This window comes from Mastigoproctus giganteus, chromosome 12 (genome assembly GCF_048544385.1).
Source record: "Mastigoproctus giganteus isolate SK-2022 chromosome 12, ASM4854438v1, whole genome shotgun sequence".
Lineage (NCBI taxonomy): Eukaryota > Metazoa > Arthropoda > Arachnida > Uropygi > Thelyphonidae > Mastigoproctus > Mastigoproctus giganteus.
In genome coordinates this window covers 149,358,556-149,380,011 of record NC_143586.1, presented here as the reverse complement: position 1 = coordinate 149,380,011, position 21,456 = coordinate 149,358,556, and the positions used below count along the sequence as shown (strand labels likewise).

General features: G+C 39.8%; 1 protein-coding gene across 1 annotated transcript in view; it reads left to right on the top strand.

The window, feature by feature from the left end:
- LOC150077503 (vasopressin V1a receptor-like) overlaps window positions 1–14,976 on the top strand; it is a 66,574-nt gene extending 51,598 nt beyond the window's left edge. Inside the window, exon 3 of the mRNA XM_090385924.1 lies at window positions 14,296–14,976. Coding sequence (XP_090242050.1) covers window positions 14,296–14,976 — 681 coding nt within the window. The remainder of the gene's footprint in view (window positions 1–14,295) is intronic.
- Window positions 14,977–21,456: the final 6,480 nt, after the last annotated feature.

The following is a 21,456-nucleotide window of genomic DNA, read 5'->3' as shown; positions in this document are numbered from 1 at the left end:
GCAGAAATGTATGTTTTTTCCAAGTTCTGATAAGCTATGTAAAGAGCTGACTATTCTTTTCACGACTGGGTGGGTGATGTTCATGGTGTTTTTTAGTGCTTGAAGTGCACTTAAAGAATCTGTGAAAATTAAACTGTTGTTAATATCAGAGGACTCGATATGATTCAGTGCAACCTGAATTGCTATTAGTTCGGCGGAAAATATACCGAACTCAGGTGATAACTGATAAGCTAATGTGATGTTTGGAAAAACTGCGGCGATTCCGACGTGGACATCATTCTTTGATCCATCCGTATGTACTATGGAAAAGCTGGGAAACTGGTCCAATACTGCATGGTATAGTTGCGAGAAGTTTTCTCTATGCAAAGTAGATTTATTCCATTCATGCAGATGTAAGTCACATGAGGGTGGAATGATATTCCAAGGAGCAAGAGAGGATGGGAGGCTATGTGCCACATTGTCTAAGGTTAGATTTAGTTCTGCTAAGAGGTGTTTTATTCTCATACCCAAAGGACGATTAACATTAGGGCGGTTTTGATATAACCTACTGTGCTGTGATGTGAAAAGTATGGGCCAGTTCGGGTGTTCCGGCATAGATCTAATTTTATAGGCGTAACGTAGTATCAGTTGTTGTCGCCTGATTGAGAGAGGGGGTTCGTGTGCTTCAGCATATAAGCTATGTGTTGGAGATGTGCGATATGCCCCTAATGCAATCCGTATGCCACTATGATGGATAGGGTCAAGCCAGCGAAGGGCACTAGGTCTTGCTGAACTATAGACTGGTGCTCCGTAATCAAGTTTCGATCTTATTAATGCTCTATATAACCGTAATAAAGTAAGGCGATCAGCTCCCCAATTGGTTGCAGAGAGAACCCGGATGATATTTAGTTTTTGTTGACATGATGTTCTTAGTCTTTTGATGTGCTCAACGAAAGTGAGTTTATGGTCTAAAGTGATTCCTAAGAACCGTATGCTGGGATGAACTGTTATTTGTTGGCGATTCAGTTGTAGCTCCGGATTGGGATGGAGTTTGCGTTGGCGGCAAAAATGGATGCAAAATGTTTTTTCTGGACAAAGTTGAAATCCATTAGTCTGAGCCCATGAACAGATCTTATTTATTGCCACTTGCAACTGTCTCTCAATAGTATTCATATTTTTAGCATGACACCAAATACTAAGATCGTCTACAAACAGTGCTTTATCAACAGTGTCTGGAATTTGTCCGGCAATGGAGTTTATTGCAATTATAAAAAGTGAAGCACTGAGTACGGAGCCTTGAGGAACTCCTTCTTCTTGGGAAAATACTTGGGACAGTGAGGTTTTGAATCGTACCTGGAATGTACGCTTGCATAGGAAATTCTGTATGAAAATCGGGAGGTGACCCCGAAGTCCATGACGATGTAATTCACGGAGTATTCCATACTTCCACGTGGAATCATAGGCCTTACTGATATCAAAGCAGACTAACACATGGTGTTCCGATCTGAGGAATGCATTACGGATGGAATTCTCTAGTCTGACTAGTATATCTAGTGTAGATCTGTTTTGTCGGACACCGTATTGTGCAGAATGTAGCAGATTGAGATTTTCAAGGTACCAGATTAGTCGGCGGTTCACCATCTTTTCGAGAATTTTGCAAATGCAACTGGTCAAGGCGATTGGTCTATAATGAGTGGGATTTGTAGGGTCTTTACCTGGTTTAGGGAAGGCAAGGACCGTAGCGTGATGCCATTGATTAGGAAATTTATCTTCCAGGAAGAGTCTGTTGAATAGATGAAGAAGTAACTGTAATGATTCGGTACTTAGTTCCTGAATCATGGAATAGTGGATGTTATCTGGTCCTACAGCACTGCGTCTAGATGTTGACAAAGCTCTATGTAATTCGTGTATGGTAAAAGGTAAATTGTATTCTTCATCACCTTTTGAAGAAAAGTTTAACTTTTGTTTTTCTAAACTTGTTTTTAATCTTCTGAAGGTCGGCGTATAACTTTCTATTGCTGATGTTTTTGCAAAGGTTTCACCTAGTATATTGGCAATTCCAGCAGGATCATTTACATTCTGCCCTCTCCATTCCATGATGGGTAGGGGTATCGGTTTATATTTGCCACTCATTTTTCTGATTGCTTTCCAAATTTTATGTGTAGACATTGCTTGATTAATAGTCGAAGTGAAGCGGATCCAAGCAGCCTTTTTATTGCAGCGTCTAACATATCTCGCTCTTGCTCTAGCACGCTTATATTGAATGAGATTGGTTGTAGTTGGACTCCGGCGAAAAGAATTCCAAGCTTTGCTTTGCACTTTTTTAGCCACAAGGCATTCATCACTCCACCAGGTTTTTGGATGAATCGGTAATTTTGATGAGGATTTCGGTACGGTTTGTTCTGCTGCATGTAATATCATTTTGGTGACATAGTCAACTGCTTCGTCAGTTGTGAAATTTTGGATTATTTCGGGATCAAGCTTGGTTAATTTTTTATAGGACTGCCAATCTGCTTTATCAGTAAGCCAATGCGGAATTTTAGTAGGATGATGAGTGGGCTTATTAAGTAATTCAATTATTATGGGGAAATGATCGCTATGTAGCGGATCGTTGTTTACCGTCCACTTTAGAATAGGATATAAGGTTGCAGAACAGATAGACAAATCTATTGCAGTGCTTGTTCCTGAAGGAAGGTGAACGTATGTAGGTGAACCGTCATTTAGAAGAAGGAGGTTGTTATTGTCTAGACACTGTTCAATTAGTTTTCCTCTTTGGTCGATGTTGTTGTTACCCCAAAGAGTGTGATGACCATTTAAGTCTCCCAGAATGAGGAAAGGTGTTGGGAGTTGAGCTATAAGATTGTTGAGATCATTTTGCTGGAGTGTATAGCTTGGTGGAATGTATAAGGAGCAGATTGTCATATGGATGTCAGCAGCTATACGGACTGCTATTGCCTCGAGGGGAGAGTTCAGTGAGACCTGTTTGGTAGGAATATGTGGGTTTGTTAAAATAGCTACGCCACCATGTGCGATATTCTGATTGGTTCTGTCTTTTCTAATAATGTTATAACGAGACAGTTTTGGTGTATTTTGGGGTTTTAAATACGTCTCTTGAAGGCAGAGACATATTGGTGAGTACGTACATGAAAGATCGTATAGGTCATCGATATTGGCACGAAATCCACGACAATTCCACTGTATTATTCTGTTCATTATTTATCTCTTATTAGGCTTTCTGAGCGTTTTCGGGTTGTTGAAGTTTTCTGTTTTTCACTTTTGCTTTTATCTTTTTTTGGGAAGGAAGGCCTTTCGGTGTCCATGTCTTCTTCAACAAAAATTTGAAGAACAGGGTCATCTGCTGATTTTTCTTCAGTGTCCATTTGTTGTTGGTGACTAGAAGTTAGGATATGTTTTTCTTTGGGTCCTTGATCCGGACTCTGGACGTTTTCTTGTGGTATGGTAATTGGTGTATTTACAGCTTGGGTTTGAGTTGCACTGTACAAAGATTTTACGTAATTTGAGAAAGACTGTTTTGGAGGTACTGTTATTTCAGTTTGCGATCCGGTTGATTGGAATTTTTTGGTGGCTTGGGCATACGTAGGTCTGTCTGCATGAATTGGTGGTGAGATGATTCTTTTTGCTTCTTGGTAAGAAACATTATGCTCAGTTTTATATTTCTGGATAAGTTTCTCGCTTTTCCAGCGCTCGCATATTCTGGCATAAGCGGGATGATCGTTTTTGCAATTTGGACATACTGATTGAGGAGCATTACAGTTTTCGCAATCGTGTTCGATTGAACCACACTTTGCGCAAGTGGGGGTTCCCCGGCAAGCTGTTTGGGAATGTCCATACTTCTGGCATCGGAAACACCGTAGCGGGTTTGGGACGTATGGTCTGACATTACATACCAGATATCCGGCCTTAATGGATGATGGACGATACGGTGTGTTAAAAGTCAAGATCAGATTGCGGGTAGGGATCAGATTACCATCTTTTCTCGTGGAGATTCTCTTGACATGAATAACTCCTTGTTCTTTCAGTTCTTCTAGCATTTCTTCTTCAGTTACATCTAGTAAGTCCCAGTTTGAGATCACTCCTTTAGAGGTGTTTAGTGATCTGTGGGGTGTTACAGTTACTGGGAGACCTGCAAAGAAATTTGTTTTCAGAAGTCGCTCAGAATGTTTGGTATTAGATGTCTCAATGAGAATATCTCCTGATCTGAGTCTTTTTACGGATTTCGGAGATCCTGCTTTACTTTCCAATTCCTTTTGAATTCTAAAGGGAGAGAGTTTGCCAACTGCATTCTCACCAGTTGAATGGATGATTAGATAGGTTGGAATGGGATATGTCTCTGGCTCAGTTTTTTGGCGCTTTGCCGTTCCTGCTGTGGAACTGTCTTTCTTTTTTGATATCTGGGTTGCGTCTGGCAGCCCAGATAAGTCTGAGTTTGATTTACTCATGATATGCTCTTTTTGGCCCCGGGAGATTGTCTTTTTCTCCCAGGTTACCAGCCCCGCCACGTGGAGGCAAGAGCGGTGCCGCCTAGTGACCCAAGCGAAGAAAAGGGTTAGTAATAACTAAAAATAAAAAGAGGGATTAAAGAAAGGTGGCTTTCCTTTCTAGGTTATAGTATTTGAATATATCTATTTAATTATAATATTCAGGAGTTATCGGAATTTCGAAACTCAGGAGAAACGTATTTACAATTAAGCGTACTAGATAATCACTCTGGAAAGGCGCTGTGGTCACTAATATCGCTTGGCACTCGGGGCCATATCTGAAGCTGTCGTTCAATAGATCTCATATTTTGGGAATGACAGGAGATGGAAAGGTCATCTGCATAAAGGTAAGTTTCTACAGTATTTGGAAGTTGTTTAGTGATAGAATCTATTCTTAGAGCAAAAAGAGTGGCACTCAGTACTGATCCCTGTGGAACACCTTCTTTCTGAATGAAAGTTGCAGAGAGGGCATATTGGTATCGTACTTGAAACGATCTAGTGTGTAGAAAATGCTTTATAAATATAGGAAGGTTGCCCCGCAGACCAAGAGAGTAAAGATCTCTTAGTATGCCATGCCGCCAGGTGGTATCAAAAGCCTTCTCTATATCTATGGAAACCATTACTAGATGTTCATGCTTAATAAAGGCATTACGAATGGCAAATTCAGCCTTCACCATAAGGTCCAAGCATGACCTGTTTTGACGAAAGCCATACTGACTATTGCTCATTAACTGTTCTGACTCAATGATCCAGACGAGTCGACAGTGGACAATTTTTTCTAGAATTTTGCTGAGGCAGCTTGAGAGGGATATTGGTCTATAGCTATGGGGATTGGTTGGATCTTTTCCAGGTTTTAGGAATGCCAAAACAGTAGAATGATGCCAAGAGGTTGGATAGACGTTTTCTAGAAAAATACGATTGTAAAAGAGCAGAAGGAGATGCAAGGCTTTGTCATCAAGATGTTGTAGCATGACATAATAGATTCCATCTGGTCCGGCAGCACCATTGTGGGCTGTTCCGATCGCATGCAAGAGTTCGGAATATTGTAGAGGTTTATTATACGGCAGAAGATGAGCAGTTTGGAAGTTAATAGAGTGCTGTTCTGCAGTGTTTTTAATTCTCTGGAAAAGTGGAGTGTAAGCTGCTGACGCTGAGATTTCAGCAAATGTGTTGCCCAAAGCATTTGCGATATCTAAAGGACTAGATAGATCTTGCCCATTATAGGACAGAATTGGTGAAGGTACAGTAGGAAACTTACCAGAAAGTTGTCTAATTTTTTTCCATATTATTTTTGTGTTAGTGTTTTTGTTAATGCTTGATGCAAAACGGATCCAGGATTCTTTCTTGGCTTGCCTTTGTATGAAGCGTGCTTTTGCCTTTGACTTCTTATAATTAATTAGATTGGGTGTTGTTGGATATTTCCGAAACAAATTCCAGGCTTTATTTTTTGCTTTTTTGGCTTTTGTGCATTGCTCATTCCACCAATAATTATAATGCTTACGAACCGAGGGATTTGACAGTGGTATTGTTTCTTTAGCTACATTTAGGAGATGTGACGTGATGTATTCTGTCACATCATCGATAGGCTGGAGACGGATTTTTTGCTCATCAAGAGATATTGATGACCGGAATTTTGCCCAGTTTGCTCGGGCAAATTTCCATTTTCTGCAGGGTTGAGCTGGAGGAGTCTGTGCTATTAATAGGTTGCATACGATTGGGAAGTGATCACTACCCATTATATCATTTAAAACATACCACTCTATGGTCGGGACCAGTAACGGAGAACAAATGGAGAGATCTATGGCTGAGGTATGTCCATTTGGGAGCTGAACGTGAGTGTGTGTGCCAGTATTGAGTATAGTGAGGTTTACTGCCTCTATTAGGCTCTCAATGAGTCGACCTCGTCTATCTAATTTAGGATCGCCCCATAAGGGGTGGTGCCCGTTGAAGTCCCCTAACATACAGAGAGGTGGAGGTATCTGTATAAGGAGATCTTCAAGATCTTTTAAACAGTAGGTACGGTTTGGCTGTAAGTAGATTGATACTAAAGTTATTTCAATATGGAGCGTTATACGCACAGCAACAGCTTCTATTTCAGTGTGAAGTGGAATATGTTTAGTTGGGATCATTGAATTAATCAGTATCGCTACACCACCATGGGCAGCATTTGCTGTATTACGATCCCTTCGATAAAGGCAATAGTTCTTTATCGAAGGAGAAATTTGCAAAGTTAAGTAAGTTTCCTGAAGACAAAGGGCAACTGGAGAAAATCGATTTATTAGATCTTGGATATCGACTGTATTGCAACGAAAGCCTCTGCAGTTCCATTGTAAAATACAAGGCATTATTTGTGTTTAGTTGATGGAGCGGATTCTGACTGCTTTTTGAAAGTGACTGGTTTATGGCGTTCCAATTTGTGTTTGTCTTTTTTTTGGAAGACTGGCCGACCAGTGTCCATTTCTTCCTCTTCGGCATGGATTTCTAAAAGTGGATCTTCCTCTATAGATGTTCCATCTGTGTCCATGGTTGTGTCTCGATTATTTTTGATTCTATTTGAATTTGTGATACATGGTGTGGTAGCACTCATTGGAGGAGGAGATTCCGCTGGTATTGTAAGAAGAGTATTATTTGCTTGGTCTGAGAGTTTGGGTTGTTGTTTAGGTACATTTGGTTTTTCCACAGAGAGGACAGTTCTAGCCCAATCTGAAATTGAAATATTAGTAGGAACTGTAACATTAGTTTGAGTAGAGACTGTTTGGTATTTTTTAACTGCATTAGCATAGGAAATATTTTTATTCATAGTAGGTGACACTAGTCTTCTCGCTTCTGGGTAACTCACTTTGTTCTCGACCTTGTATTTTACAATTTGTTTCTCCGTTTTCCATTTTTCACAAGTTCTAGAATAGGCAGGATGATCACCTTTGCAATTTGGACATGTCATTTTAGTAGTCGTACAGTCACTTTGTATGTGATCCGAGGAACCACAGTTGGGACAGACAGGAACTCCTCTGCATACAGTTTGTGAGTGACCATACTTTTGACATTTAAAACATCTTAAAGGATTGGGAATGTACGGGCGGATTCGGCAAAGTAAATAACCTGCTTTTACAGAGGAGGGTAAGTTGGGTGTATTGAAGGTGAGAATAATATTTCTTGTAGGTGTAAGTTCATTATCTTTTTTAATCATTATTCGTCTTGCTTCAATTACGTGTTGTCCCTGCAGCTCTTGGGTTATTTCTTCCTCGGTAACGTTTAATAAGTCCCAACTGGATATCACACCCTTAGATGAATTTAGGGTTGTGTGCGGTGATATTTTGACTGTTGTTGTTGTTGTTGTTGTTTGGGGTTTAATGGCGCAAAAGCAACTTCGGCTATATTGCGCCTGTTCAAGTTTTGTTATTTCCTGTTATATTGTTACTGATTTAACATATTAGATATGATTAGTTAAGTTTATTAAGCTGAGGTATGATAAGAGTTCACTGATGTTTGACTTTTCTCCCATAATGAGTTCAAGGCTTAATGGCTCATTTGAATGCGATTTGAAAGCTGATTGACGGGCAATTTGGTATCGTGGACATTCTATTATGATGTGCTTCACTGTTAGTGTAGTCAGACACTGAGGGCATTGTGGAGGATCGTCTTTCATTAGGAGGTAAGAGTGTGTTAAATATGTGTGTCCGATGCGAAGCCGGGCGAGGATAACCTCTTCATGTCTGTTTGACCGAAAACTTGATTTCCAGGATTTCTGCTGTTGTTTGATTTGGTATAATTTATTGTTTGTTTGAGATTTCCAGGTCTGCGTCCATATATTTTCAGAGGCTTGTCGATTGATGTTTTTAAAGTCATTGAGCGGTATTTTATGCAAGTGAGAATTTTTGTTAGATGGATGTTTTGCTGCATCATCCGCACATTCATTGCCGAGTATTCCAGAATGTCCAGGAATCCAAGTGAATCTGACTCTTTGTTTGTTTTCCCGAAGGTGTGATAAGGAGGAAAGAATTTTCCTTACATACGGATGAGATGGATGATCTTCTGTCTGTAAAGCATATATTGCACTTAATGAGTCTGTGAAAATAATACTTTTTACGAGGGAAGTTTTGGCAATGTGATCTAGGGCGAGACTTATTGCAAACAATTCAGCACTAAAGATACTGCACTCTATTGGAAGAGACTGTGAGATTATGTTGTTTGGCAATACAACAGCAGCACCAACGTGTGTGGCCGTCTTGGATCCATCAGTATACAGATGAGAATAGTCAGAGAATTGCGTTACATAAGAGGAATGGAGCTGTTTTATATGTTGGCTTGGGATATTGCTCTGTTTCCATTTTATGAGGAACATGTCACAGTCTACTGAACTGATTTTCCATGGTGGAAGGGCTGTGGGGGTATCTTGGTAGATTTTATTCATACTTAAGTTCAATTGTGAGAGTATTTCTTTTAGTCGGATACCTGCAGGTTTGCAGATATTAGGTTTGTTCGTATATAAATTTTCCCATTTCGGTTTATACAGATATTGCCATGTTGGATGTCCAGGAAGGCTTTGAACTTTCGCAGCATAGTTCATAAGAAGAACTTGTCTACGAAGACTGAGTGGGAGTTCATGGATCTCTGTATATAGGCTATACACAGGTGAGGTACGGAAGGCTCCTGAAATAACACGTAATGCATTGTGATGAATTGGATCTAACCAGTTTAACACACTTTTCCTAGCTGAGGAGTAAATGGGAGAACCATAATCTAATTTAGATCTTATCATTGCACGATAAACATGCAAAAGTGAATATCGATCTGCTCCCCATGTCATGGCTGATACAGCTCGTAGAATGTTTAATTTCTTTAAGCACATTGTACGCAGATATTTTATGTGTTCTAGGAAATTTAATTTTTGATCCATGATTAGTCCTAGTAGCCGGATACTCTGTTTCAGTGGAATTTGTTGATTGCTTATCCTTAGTTCTGGATCAGGATGCATCTTTCGTTTTCTGCAGAAGTGTATTGCCGCTGTCTTTTGTACTGAAATTCGATATCCATTATAGATGGACCAGGATTCTATTTTGTTAATAGCACATTGGAGCTGCCTCTCGATTGTCCGCATATTCTGTGAGTGACATGATATGGTGAGGTCGTCAGCATATAGGTAGGTTTCAATTGTTGCTGGAATAACTTCTGTTACTGGGTTTATTTTGATAGCGAAAAGGGTTGCACTGAGGACTGAGCCTTGGGGGACCCCCTGTTCTTGATTGTATATTAGAGAGAGGATATGATGGTAGCGGACTTGGAAAGTTCTTTTAGTCATGAAATTCTGAAGGAACTTCGGTAGATGGCCTCGAAGACCTAATTTGTGCAATTCATGAAGGATACCATATCTCCACGTGGTATCGAACGCCTTTTCAATATCAAGGCATATCATTACAAGGTGTTCGTTTCGGAGAAAGGCATTGCGAATATTTGATTCAGCTTTTGTCATTATGTCTATTGTGGATCTATTTTTCCGAAAACCATATTGACTAGGACTAAGGAGGTTATGGAAGTCAAGAAACCATGTTAACCGAGCGTTCACCATTTTTTCTAAAATTTTACCTAGACAGCTAGTGAGCGCGATGGGACGATAATTATATGGATTTGAATGGTCCTTCCCAGGTTTTGGAAAGGCCAGTACAAACGAATGTCGCCAAGAGTCTGGATATGTATCCTCAAGGTATATCCTATTACATAGCAGTAACAGCATGTATAAAGCATTTTTATGGAGGTGTTTGATCATTTGATAGTGGATTCCATCCGGACCTGCTGCACTTTCTTTAGATTTGGCTAGGGCTTTATGCAATTCATTTATAGTGAAGGATTGATTGTATGAAATCTCATGAGCTGCATGAAAATTAATTTTGTATTTTTCCATTTGAGCTTTATATGTTTGAAAGATTGGTCTGTATGACGTTGTTGCTGACAATTCCTCAAATGTTTCTCCTAGTAGATTTGCAATTTTTTCTGGATCAGTTATGTCATGACCTTTCCACCTTATGATCGGTTTAGGGACGGTTGTATATTTGCCTGAAATTTGTCGAATTTTGTTCCATATTATTCTGCTGTCCATATTTCTATTAATTTTGCTTGCAAAAGATATCCAGGATTCTTTCTGAGATTTCCGGCGTATATAGCGTGCTTTTGCTCTGGCTTTCTTATACTTTATGAGATTAGTGGTGGTGGGATACTTTCTGAATTGATTCCAAGCCTTATTTTTTTCTTTCTTTGTTCCAAGCATTCTTCATTCCACCACTGCTTGTAATGTTTATGAGACTGGTGAGCTGTCTTTGGTATTGCAATGTTTGCTGCAGAAATTATTTGATTTGTGATATGAGTAACAGCATTATTGATATCAGTATGTCTTATGATTTTCTCATCTAAGGAAGCAGCATATTGGTATTTTTCCCAGTTTGCTTTGCAAAATTTCCATTTTATACCTCTTATAGGTTGCTGTACATCATTTGCTAGTAGGTGACAAACAACTGGGTAATGATCACTGCTATAGGGATCATCGGAAACAGACCAGTCAAGGAGAGGAAAGAGAGCTGGGGAACAAATGATGAGATCAATTGCAGAGGTAGTCCCTGTTGGTAAGTGGACATGGGTGTGAGTACCTGTGTTTAAGAGTGTTAGGTTCCTATTATTTATAAGTTTTTCAATCATCTGTCCTCTTTTGTCTGTACGAAGTGATCCCCAGATGATATGATGCCCGTTAAGGTCCCCCATCAAACAAAAAGGAGATGGTAATTGTTCAATTAAATCCTCAAATTCTTGCAGTGTATACGCATGATTAGGTGGAAGGTAGAGAGAAATCATAGTCAAGGAAATTCCAGCCACGATGCGTACTGCGACTGCTTCAAGGGGTGTGTGTAGCTGAATATGCTTGGATGGAACATTAGAGTCAACAAGAATGGCGACTCCTCCATGACCTGTATTGGTTTTTCGGTCTTGCCTATATAGATTGTAGTTCTTGATTGAAATACTTATGTGCGGAGTTAGGTTTGTTTCTTGCAAACAGATACTTGCAGGAGCATATACGGAAATTAGATCTTTGATATCGCTTAGATTACTTCGAAAGCCACGACAATTCCATTGTAGAAGTGTACGCATTATTTGGGTTTAGTACTTGATTCAGATGACTTACGATGAGCTGCTTGTTTTAATCGATCTGTTTTGATTTTTTCTTTTCTGGGGAAGGTTGGTCGGCCACAACTGTCCATGTCATCATTTGCGTAAAGTTCCAGAACTGGTTCATCTTCTTTCTCCTTTTCATCAATATCCATAGTGTCAGTATTTTTTTGTGTTTTTTCTACAGATTTGGTGGAATTTGTACTGCTTGTTGGTGTTGGATCTTCAGCATCTGGTGGGATTACAATGGGTGTATTAATTGCCTGGTCAACTTTTTGTTTTGTTTGTAGAAGAAGATTACGTGCCCAATCTGCTATTGAGATGTTAGGTGGGACTGTGATGTCAGTCTGTATTGCAATTACCTTTGTTTTCTGCACTGTAGTTGCTGGTGTTGCTGCTGCTGCTGCATATGATCTCACTGCTGGAAGTAGTGGTATCTGCTTTTTGGCTTCTTGATATGTTATCTTATGTTCAGTTTTATATTTTTGAACTTGCTTTTCTCTTTTCCATATATTACAGTCTCTGGAATAGGCAGGGTGGTCTCCTTTGCAGTTTGGGCAGCGAGGAGACTGTGTATTGCATTCTTTACTGGTATGTTCTTTTGAGCCACAAGTGGCACAAATAGCTTGTCCTCTGCATACTGTTTGGGAATGGCCATATTTTTGACATTTGAAGCATCTTAATGGATTGGGGATGTATGGTTTTACCTGGCAATTCAGGTACCCGGCTTTGACTGATGATGGTAGAGTTGGAGTACTGAAAGTAAGTATGATGGTGCGGGTTGGAACGAGGTTTCCATCCTTTTTAATAAGGATTCTATTGGCATGTGTGACATTCTGGTTTTGTAGCTCTTGTACGATTTCTTCTTCAGAGCTATTTAGGAGGTCCCATTCCACGATAACCCCTTTAGATGAATTTAAAGTGGCATGTGGAGTGACTTTGATGGGAAACCCTCCAAAAGTTTTGGTTTCAAGAAGAAGCTCAGAATGTCGATGATTTGTCGTTTCTATCAGAAGGTCGCCTGATTTCAAACGGCGAACCATTTTCGGTGGACCAGCTATATGTTCTAGACACCTCTGTATAACAAAGGGAGAAAGTTTACTAACTGGTTGGTCTGATAGGGAATGAACAATTAGAAAGAGTGGCGAGATGGTTTTGGTCACATCTTTCTTTTGTCTTTTGGCACTAGATGGATTAAGATCATCTTGCTGCCGATTGTGATCAGTTTGATCCATAATTCCAGGAGAAGCCTGGTTTGTCAAGTCCATTGTTGCTCCTTTTAGCCCTGAAAGGATTATTTTTCCTTTCAGGTTTCCGGCCCCACCACGGGGAGGCAGGAGCAGTGCCACCTAGTGACCAAGCGGCTGGCGGATTAGTTTGTTAGTGAGAAAATGGATAATTATCCTAAAAAAGAAAGGTGATTTTCCTTCCTGGGTTCTACTTAAAATCTGCTAAGTGAAGAACCACTTACAATGAACTGAGAATAAGAGCGGCTAGAAATGAAAGAGAACAAAATCACTTGGAAGGATCACTTTATAATTCGCTTAAGAAAATCGCTTGGTCCCTATCGCTTGGCACTTGGGGCCGATATTTTGACTGGAATGCCAGCAAAACTTGTAAGCTGTAACAGCTTCTCAGAATGTCTGTGGTTGGTGGTTTCTACTAGTATGTCTCCTGATTGCAGTCTCTTCACCGTCTTGGGAGATCCTGCAATACCCTCCAGATGTTTTTGTATGACAAACGGAGACAATTTATTAATGGGCTGACTAGTAAGAGAGTGGATAATTAAGAACGATGGGCAAGGTTGCTCCATCCGATCAGTCTTTTGTCTCTTTGGATTTTCGTTCTCAATATCCTGATGGTCTGTGTTTGCCATGTTTGCTCCTTTTAGCCCTTGGCAAGTGGTCTTACTTGCCAAGATTTCCGGCCCCGCCACGGGGAGGCAGGAGCAGTGCCGCTAGGAGGCCAAGCGGTTAAAGTGTTAGTTAGTTAGCGAAAATAGAAATATATGGATAAATAAAGAAAGGTGAGTTTCCTTTCTCTGTTCTAACTTGTGGCTTTTAAGTGTAGAACGATATAGAAATAAAGCTGCTAATAGAAACGTAGGAAATTAGAAAAAACTTTAATCGCTTTTGATGAGCACTCTGTTTTCGCAGAAAAATAGCTTGACCTCGAATTCGCTTGGCACCCGGGGCCACTCCATGTGGAAATGGAAACAAAACTATCCTAGTTAGATACAAGTCATTCAAAGTGACACCACAAAGTTTTATTTCTAGGAAAACCCACTCTCGTTTTACAGAAGGCGCCATTTCTAAAACGGCAAATGCGCCACTACGTGTTTAAGAACGCGAGTTACAACTCTTCTGCAACATCCATGGGAGGTGCTCGAGCACCCACGGTAAAGCGCCAACTGTATTACACTTTGCAATATTTTGTAAAATAAAAAGTGATCTGTTGTTGTTGGGTTTTAGGAGCATCGTATCTGTGGTTGACTAATGAGTAAATCTTTTTCATCCTCTTGAAAATTAATTTTTACTTAATAAAAAAGTCTAATAAGAATTGTTTCTGTTTGTATGGCTAATAATTACATTCTCTGCTGTGATTTAATTATAAGATGTACGATGAAATTTAATAATAAAATACTTAACAATTCTTTTAATTTCAGATCGAAAATGGACGATTCCCCAGTGGTCAAGTGAGATACGAATGCCGTAGTAAGGGATACACAGCAGCGTGGCAAAGAAAATTATATTTCACCTGGTTGACAACTTATATCCTTGTCATCCCTGCAATTTGCATCAGTTACTGTTACATAAATGTCCTACGAGCTGTGTGGGCAGCTGGAAAAGAACACCAAACGTTCTCCAACAACACCAGTGATATCTACTTGCGGAGATGTGTGAATGCTTCGTCAACCATTCCAAGAGCTAAAATTAAGACATTAAAACTTACTATTTGCATTATTGCTAGCTTTATAATCTGCTGGACCCCATATTTTATAGTGAATAATATCCGTATCTACAGTAATTATTCAATTGAAGTTTCTAAGAATATTATGATCGGGGTTCAAACATTAGCCCTAGTCAACAGTGCACTCAATCCCATCTTCTACGGATACTTCAACGTTCATCTACGAAAAGAGTTCAAAGAGATAGTTTACAGGAAGGACGTACGTAGCTGTCTGACGGGGGAACACGGTCCTTCGGATCTCGATGACACTGCTTACAGCACCGCTAATAACTGTCAGCAGATGGCTAAACCCACTCTTACTAATCGTGTTGTTCATTTCAACGTTGAGAAATGCAAATTGGAAGTGCACAGTCATCATCATTGTGAAGATTTGTAACCAATGCGTTGGTGTTGTATGAAACTTAATATCGGGTATTTTACCTCTCGAACTTATCCATTGAACTGTGTTTACTGTCTAAGATAAAATTTTCACTCTATTTTAACACGTCAGAGTTCTTTGTTCTGTATGTAAATAATAAAGGATTGACATGCTATTATCACTGTATTGCAAGTCTCTTGTATTAGAGATATCCATTATTTTTATGTGCCAATGCCCTGAGTATCCTGTTTAGCGGGTGCGTGCATAACTTCATGGCATCCTTCCTCACGGTAATTTGCGCTAATCACCTTGGATTCTTCTGGGAAATGCCGACGCCATCTATTCAAGAGGGTGGACATTTTATCCTAGGGTAAAATGTTGGCGAGCTAGCGTCCGGATGGATTAAATAATCATAACTTTCACACTAATCAGTGGAAGCGCTTGAAAAGAATCGTAAATCAGTAGATGAGATCACTTGGTAATTGTAACTGTTATTTCTCTAATTAAAGAAAAGATATTGGACAAAGACCTACTTATGATGAAAGTTGTTGGTTGTGTGTTGTCTCACTGAGATCACTGATTCGGTTCTAGTCTCGCGTTTGCCATAAGTTTTCATAGCAACGCAACTAACAGTGCGTACACGAGAAGAGATGCAATGGCGTCTGATGAAATTCCTAGACGTTTATGCACAGACCCATGATCCTTCAGCCAATGCATTTGGAAAATAAGTTTTGGTAATTTAACGATTGCTGCTGGTTAGGAGGAAGGTGAATGGTTTAAGATACTTAGAACAATTTCTCATAACCATGCTGTTGCTAAGTGAAAACTAATGAAGTCATCATATACTATGCCTTCTGAAAGGTTACGAAATGAGGTATTTTTATATACATTATTTCATTAGACTGATTAGTTTACTAAAGTGAATAGAATATTCGCCTTTATACATGCAATTTCTCTCTAAATAACGACTGGTACACGTGAGTGGCCTGGAGTGCCAAGCGAAGTGATCTAGCGATTTGAAAGCGTCCTTTCTTTAGAGAAAGAACGCTTTAATACAAGAGACTTGCCAGCTTCGTGACATCCCAGCCACGGTGGAAACTCATATGTATGCAGGCGATATAGCTATTTCTTGCCAATCATAAAACATGGCTACCATTGAAAGACAACTACAGTTAGCAATAACCAAAATCGAAACATGTACAAAATATAACAGCTATCAATTAACTGAGGTGAAAACAGCAGCAGTTTATTTACAGCACTTACAGCACTTCTGTAAATTACGATCGCTTCACCTGTATTAAAACTGAAAGGCAGAGAAATACCAATGACAGACTCCATAAGAGGATTGGGTTTGATTTTAGACACCAAACTTATTTTCATAAGCATATAACGTACTTGCGAACTACGAGCCTTCAGAAATTGAACATCCTTCGGGCAGCATCCTCAACTACTTCGGGTGCTGACAGGCAGTGAATGCTGGATAAAAACAACATATTAGAGTCTCTGAACACCATCCAACAGCAGTGCCTTTCGATCCGCACTAGGTGCCTACAGAACCTCGCTAGTACAGAGCTTGTACATAGAAGCACATGACACCCCACTTTATCTTAGAGGACAACACCTACTCTGAAATACGCTGCCAAAATAAGCTTTCCAACTCACCCCTGTTGGGTATACCTCAACGAACCTCTTTGGCCAACACTATGAAGCCAAGCATAATGAACCTAGGCCTGCTGGAATACATCTTCAAAAAGTAATACAGAAGTGGAAAATTGACCTCAATAAAATTGAGGAAAGTGAAATATGCCTTTGCCTCCATGAAACAGACACGATATTGATCTATACTTCGCTCAGTGATCAAAAAATACCGTTCCACCACTTAATATCCGTCAGTACCATGTCAACTATACTTGGGAACACACTAGGAAACTCGGTCTATACGGATGGGTCTAAGTCCCAATCGCATGTAGGGGCAGCAGCTGTATTCCCTTCGCATGTAGTCTTAAAATCGCTTCCAGTTGAGTGCAGCATACTTTCTACAGAACTATATTCTATCCAGCTTGCATTAAGTGAAATATGCCCACAGTCGTCACTGTCTGTCCTAATATATTCCGATTCACTCAATGCTATCTCAACCATACAGGGTAAATAACATTCTCATCATCCTCTCCTACAAGAAATTGGCTTTCTACTCAACTTCTGCCAAAAGAAACCCTCTGAAATAACTCTTTGCTGGATCCCAGGACAGTGCGGTATAGAAAGCAATAAAAGGGCAGACAATGCAGCTAAGTCAACATCAGATATGCCAAAAAAAAAAAAAGATAGTCCCACACACTGATTTTAATCCAATCAATAATTAGAGAAAGTGAAAAAAGAATGAGTCCAGATATGGAAAAATCAAATCAACAATAAACTACAGGAAATGAAACCTAATCGACAAATATGGCACTCCAGCATCAGCGGACGTCACAGAGAAGTAATGCTTGCCAGACTACGAATTGGCCATACTCTACTCATCTTACGCAATTTCATCATCTATTATTAAATAAAAATCCCCCACTCTGTGTTCAATGCCAAGTTCAGTTTTCATTAAGACATTCTTTTGGTATGCCCTCGATTCAGAAATTCCAGATTCCTTTGTTTTCAGTGTTTATGCAATAACCAGAATCCACTTACGCTTCAACAGAGCTTAGGTAATTCTGCGAATCTAGATGAACTGTTTAATATTTTTCGGCAAATCAGATTTCATAAACAGATCTTAAAAAATGTTTGATTTACATTAAAAACTTGGAACGACATCTTGGCCATTGATGCCCAAATCTTAAAACCCTTAAACAACACGTGAGTATTAAGTTTCAGTTTTTTAAGCCTATTAACTAATAGAAATTTTAAATTAAATTAAAAAATACACGTTATATGACAGTGGTTATTTAGAGAGTCAAATTTCATGGAAAATCGCCAAGTAACATCCTTTCCTAAGCGCTTTATACAGTCCTCTGCATATCATCTGGAAAAGTGTTTTTCTCTCTTGTAGGAAATAAATATTCATAGTATTGCCAGAATAAAGCAAGACCTTCATGGTCTCGTGGATAGGTACAGAAAGAAAACAAAACTGATAGTCGATATTTAGTGTGGTGTTTTAATCTGCAAAGTTGTTGAAAATGATTACATGAAAGGCGGAAAACAAGTCTACTCTAAACCCTAGAGTACCTTTGTGAAAAGAACTAGAACAATTTTGTTTCGAAGTAATGTCCATTGAATGCTTATTTGTTTTCATTTTTAATGACACACAGACCGGTAATGGGCAAAGCTCAAAGGGAAAATAAAACGCATTGATAACCTGGAGCATCTTAACCCTTGGTACGGATATTGCATCGTCTAATGATGCAACTCCGAACAGCCCACCCTTAAAAATCCAATATCTAGTGAGTGGAGAGAAATCTTCTTGACTTATGATAATTTGCGTCTAAGAAAAAACGACTTTTCCTTTTACTTTTGTCCTTGGTTTGTATTATTATTTTAATCTCTCATTATTAGTTTAATTTTTATAATTATTTTAATACTTTAAATCTATTCTTATTTATTTTTAATCATTTTATTTCATTTTTATTATTTATATTTTTCTGCCGATTGCAGGTCCCTCTAAAATGAACTATCGCTATTATGGAGGCTCATAAGATTTGGCCTCTTATTCTCCTGTGAGTTCCTGATTTCTTTCGACCTATATTATTGGTAGGAGTACTTGTATAGTGGTGGCCGCTTCCTCCTGGCGTGACTGGGTACTGGGAAGCAGCCGTACTGATGATCGCGGCTTCCCAGTAGCAAAGCATTGAAAAACAACGTGCACCTGTGGCGCCTTACCCAAATAACTCACTATCTTACAGTGTGGGTGGGATACAATGGAATTACCCAGACATGACCTCCATTGTTATATGAATCTTCACCAGACATGACACCTATCTAAATGGGTTGCTAATCCTGGACTCATAGTAGGATATAGCTGATTCAGCCTGATCAGAATCTGGGTTGATACTGTGACTGACTACTTCAGGGGAGAATCATTGCTGACTCTGTCCAGTGCAGGTCAATGCTTTATACACTTGTATACTGTAGAGTGATTCAGGTGATAACATTTTCGGGTATATGATGCCTTAGGGCAGGCTAAGCCAAATGGTGCACTTATTTACAGGATACTCTGGCCTGCAAACTTTCTTCTCTCTTCCTAGCTCTGGGTGGGCTTTCCACACCAGAAGTATCAAACTCTGCCCTACGTTCCTCAAATGGAGGCCGCTTTCCTTCTGCCTCCTTTTAACTCCTGCTCTTCGTCAGGAAGCTCAGGCGATCCCTAAGGGAGAGCGAGCGGCCAGCGTTCCGTAGATAGTCTGTTCACCTCCCAGTGGAGATGAAAAGCAACGTGGTGTCCCACCAGCGTCCTGTCGCCAAGCAGCCACACACAACAACAACAGAACTTACCACTAAACTACACATACAACACTTGCAGAAGTTCTGTAAGTAAAAACGTACTGATGGCGTAAATGTGAGAGACCACAGGAGCCTTACCGAAGCGCTGTACCATAAGCAGACAACACTACTTATTATACAGCGTTTTGTATCATCACAATGTGCCTTAGCGCCAATGTGGTGGTGCGTTTCCGACCTGCTGATTCCCGGTAGCCAAACAGCCAGTTCACTTCTGCAGAATCCTCTAATTTAAAAGTGAAACGAGGCGGAGATGAACTAACGTTCCAGGTGCCACCCAAGACAAATACATACATATATACATCACAATGTGCCACGACAAAGTTGAACTAACGTTGTGGGACTCCCTACATATGAAACATGTCCACTACTCCCTGATAGAGGTTGTTGTTGTTGTTGTTGTTCGGTTTAACGACACAAGGGCTACTACGGCCAAATTGTGTCTCTTCATCGTTAATTCACAAAAGCGTATTGTTAGAGAGATTAAATTATATGCTTCTGTACAAACCAATATGTTTTAGATATAATAAAAGTTCTTCAATATTTGCTTCATTTCCTAAGATGCGAGATAAATCAGGTGATATATTCAATGTAGAGAGTGACTGAAAAGTGTTTGACCGGATGGTTGAATGTAAGGGACAATCAACCAGGAAATGACGGACTGTAAGTTGCGTCTGACAGGATGAGCACTGCGGTGGACTTTCCCCCAATAATAGGAAGAGATGAGTATAGTGAGTGTGTCCAATTCTGAGTCTTGCCAGTACCACTTCCTCTCGTCTATTTCTTCGGAAGCCAGACAGCCACAGCTTTGGATCTTCTTTTATCTGATAAAGTTTATTGTTAGGGTCACTTTTCCAGGTCTGTGACCATTTATCATAGCAGGCTTTGCGTATGACCGACTTAAAATCAGAGAAAGGAACCTGAGGATGTTGTGAGAGAGGGGATTGGGGATGTTTAGCGGCAAAGTCAGCACTTTCATTTCCCGGAATGCCTGAATGGCCAGGGATCCAGCAAAAACTGATTGACTGATTGGACACACTGCAAGCGAATAGCTGGGAATGAATCTGTTTCAATGTAGGGTGAGAAATGGAGGAATTCTTCCTTATGGCAGAGACAGCACTAAGAGAATCTGTGTAAATTATGGCAGATGAGATGGAGAGCTCAATTATCTTACTAAGCGCTAACTTAATAGCATATAATTCAGCTGTGAAGACGCTGCAAGCAAGCGGTAATGTGGCTGAAATTGTAAATAAAGGAAAAACTGCCGCAGCACCTACCATACTCTCAGTTTTTGAACCATCCGTATAAATTTTACAGGCATGGTTGTCCGTAGCATGAGCTGAATGTAACTGTCTGATATTGCAGGAAGGTATATTTTTCCCCCACTGGAGGAAGTATGTATCTTGAGAGACAGACACATATGTCCAAGGAGCAACAGGTGTAGTTGTGTCTTGGAAAATGTCATTTAAATTGATATTCCAAGTCTGAACAAGTTCTTTGATCCTGAGAGAGGCGGGTCTATTTTCATTTGGTTTGCTCTCGTAGAAGGCATCCCAACGAGTATTATAGAGATACTCCCAACTTGGGTGCGATGGTAGACTCTGGATCTTAGCAGCGTAGTGAAGCAGTAGTGTTTTTCTACGCAGGTGTAATGGGGGATCATGCGCTTCAATATATAGACTTTGGATCGGAGAAGTCCTGAAAGCTCCCAGCGCAGTTCTCAGAGCACTGTGATGGATCATATTTAGCTGTTTTAATGTAGTGCTCCTGGCAGAGTCATACACTGGACAACCATAATCTAGTCGTGAACGGATTAAACTTCTATAGAGATGCAGCAAAGTACACCGATCAGCTCCCCATGACATAGATGAGACAGAACGAAGTATATTCAAATGCCTTAAACAAGTAGTTCTCAAATAAGTGATGTGAGATTGGAAATTTAGTTTGCGGTCTAATAGTAGTCCAAGAAATTTAACGGTATTAACAAGCGGGATTGGAGTATTGTTTATTTGCAGTTCA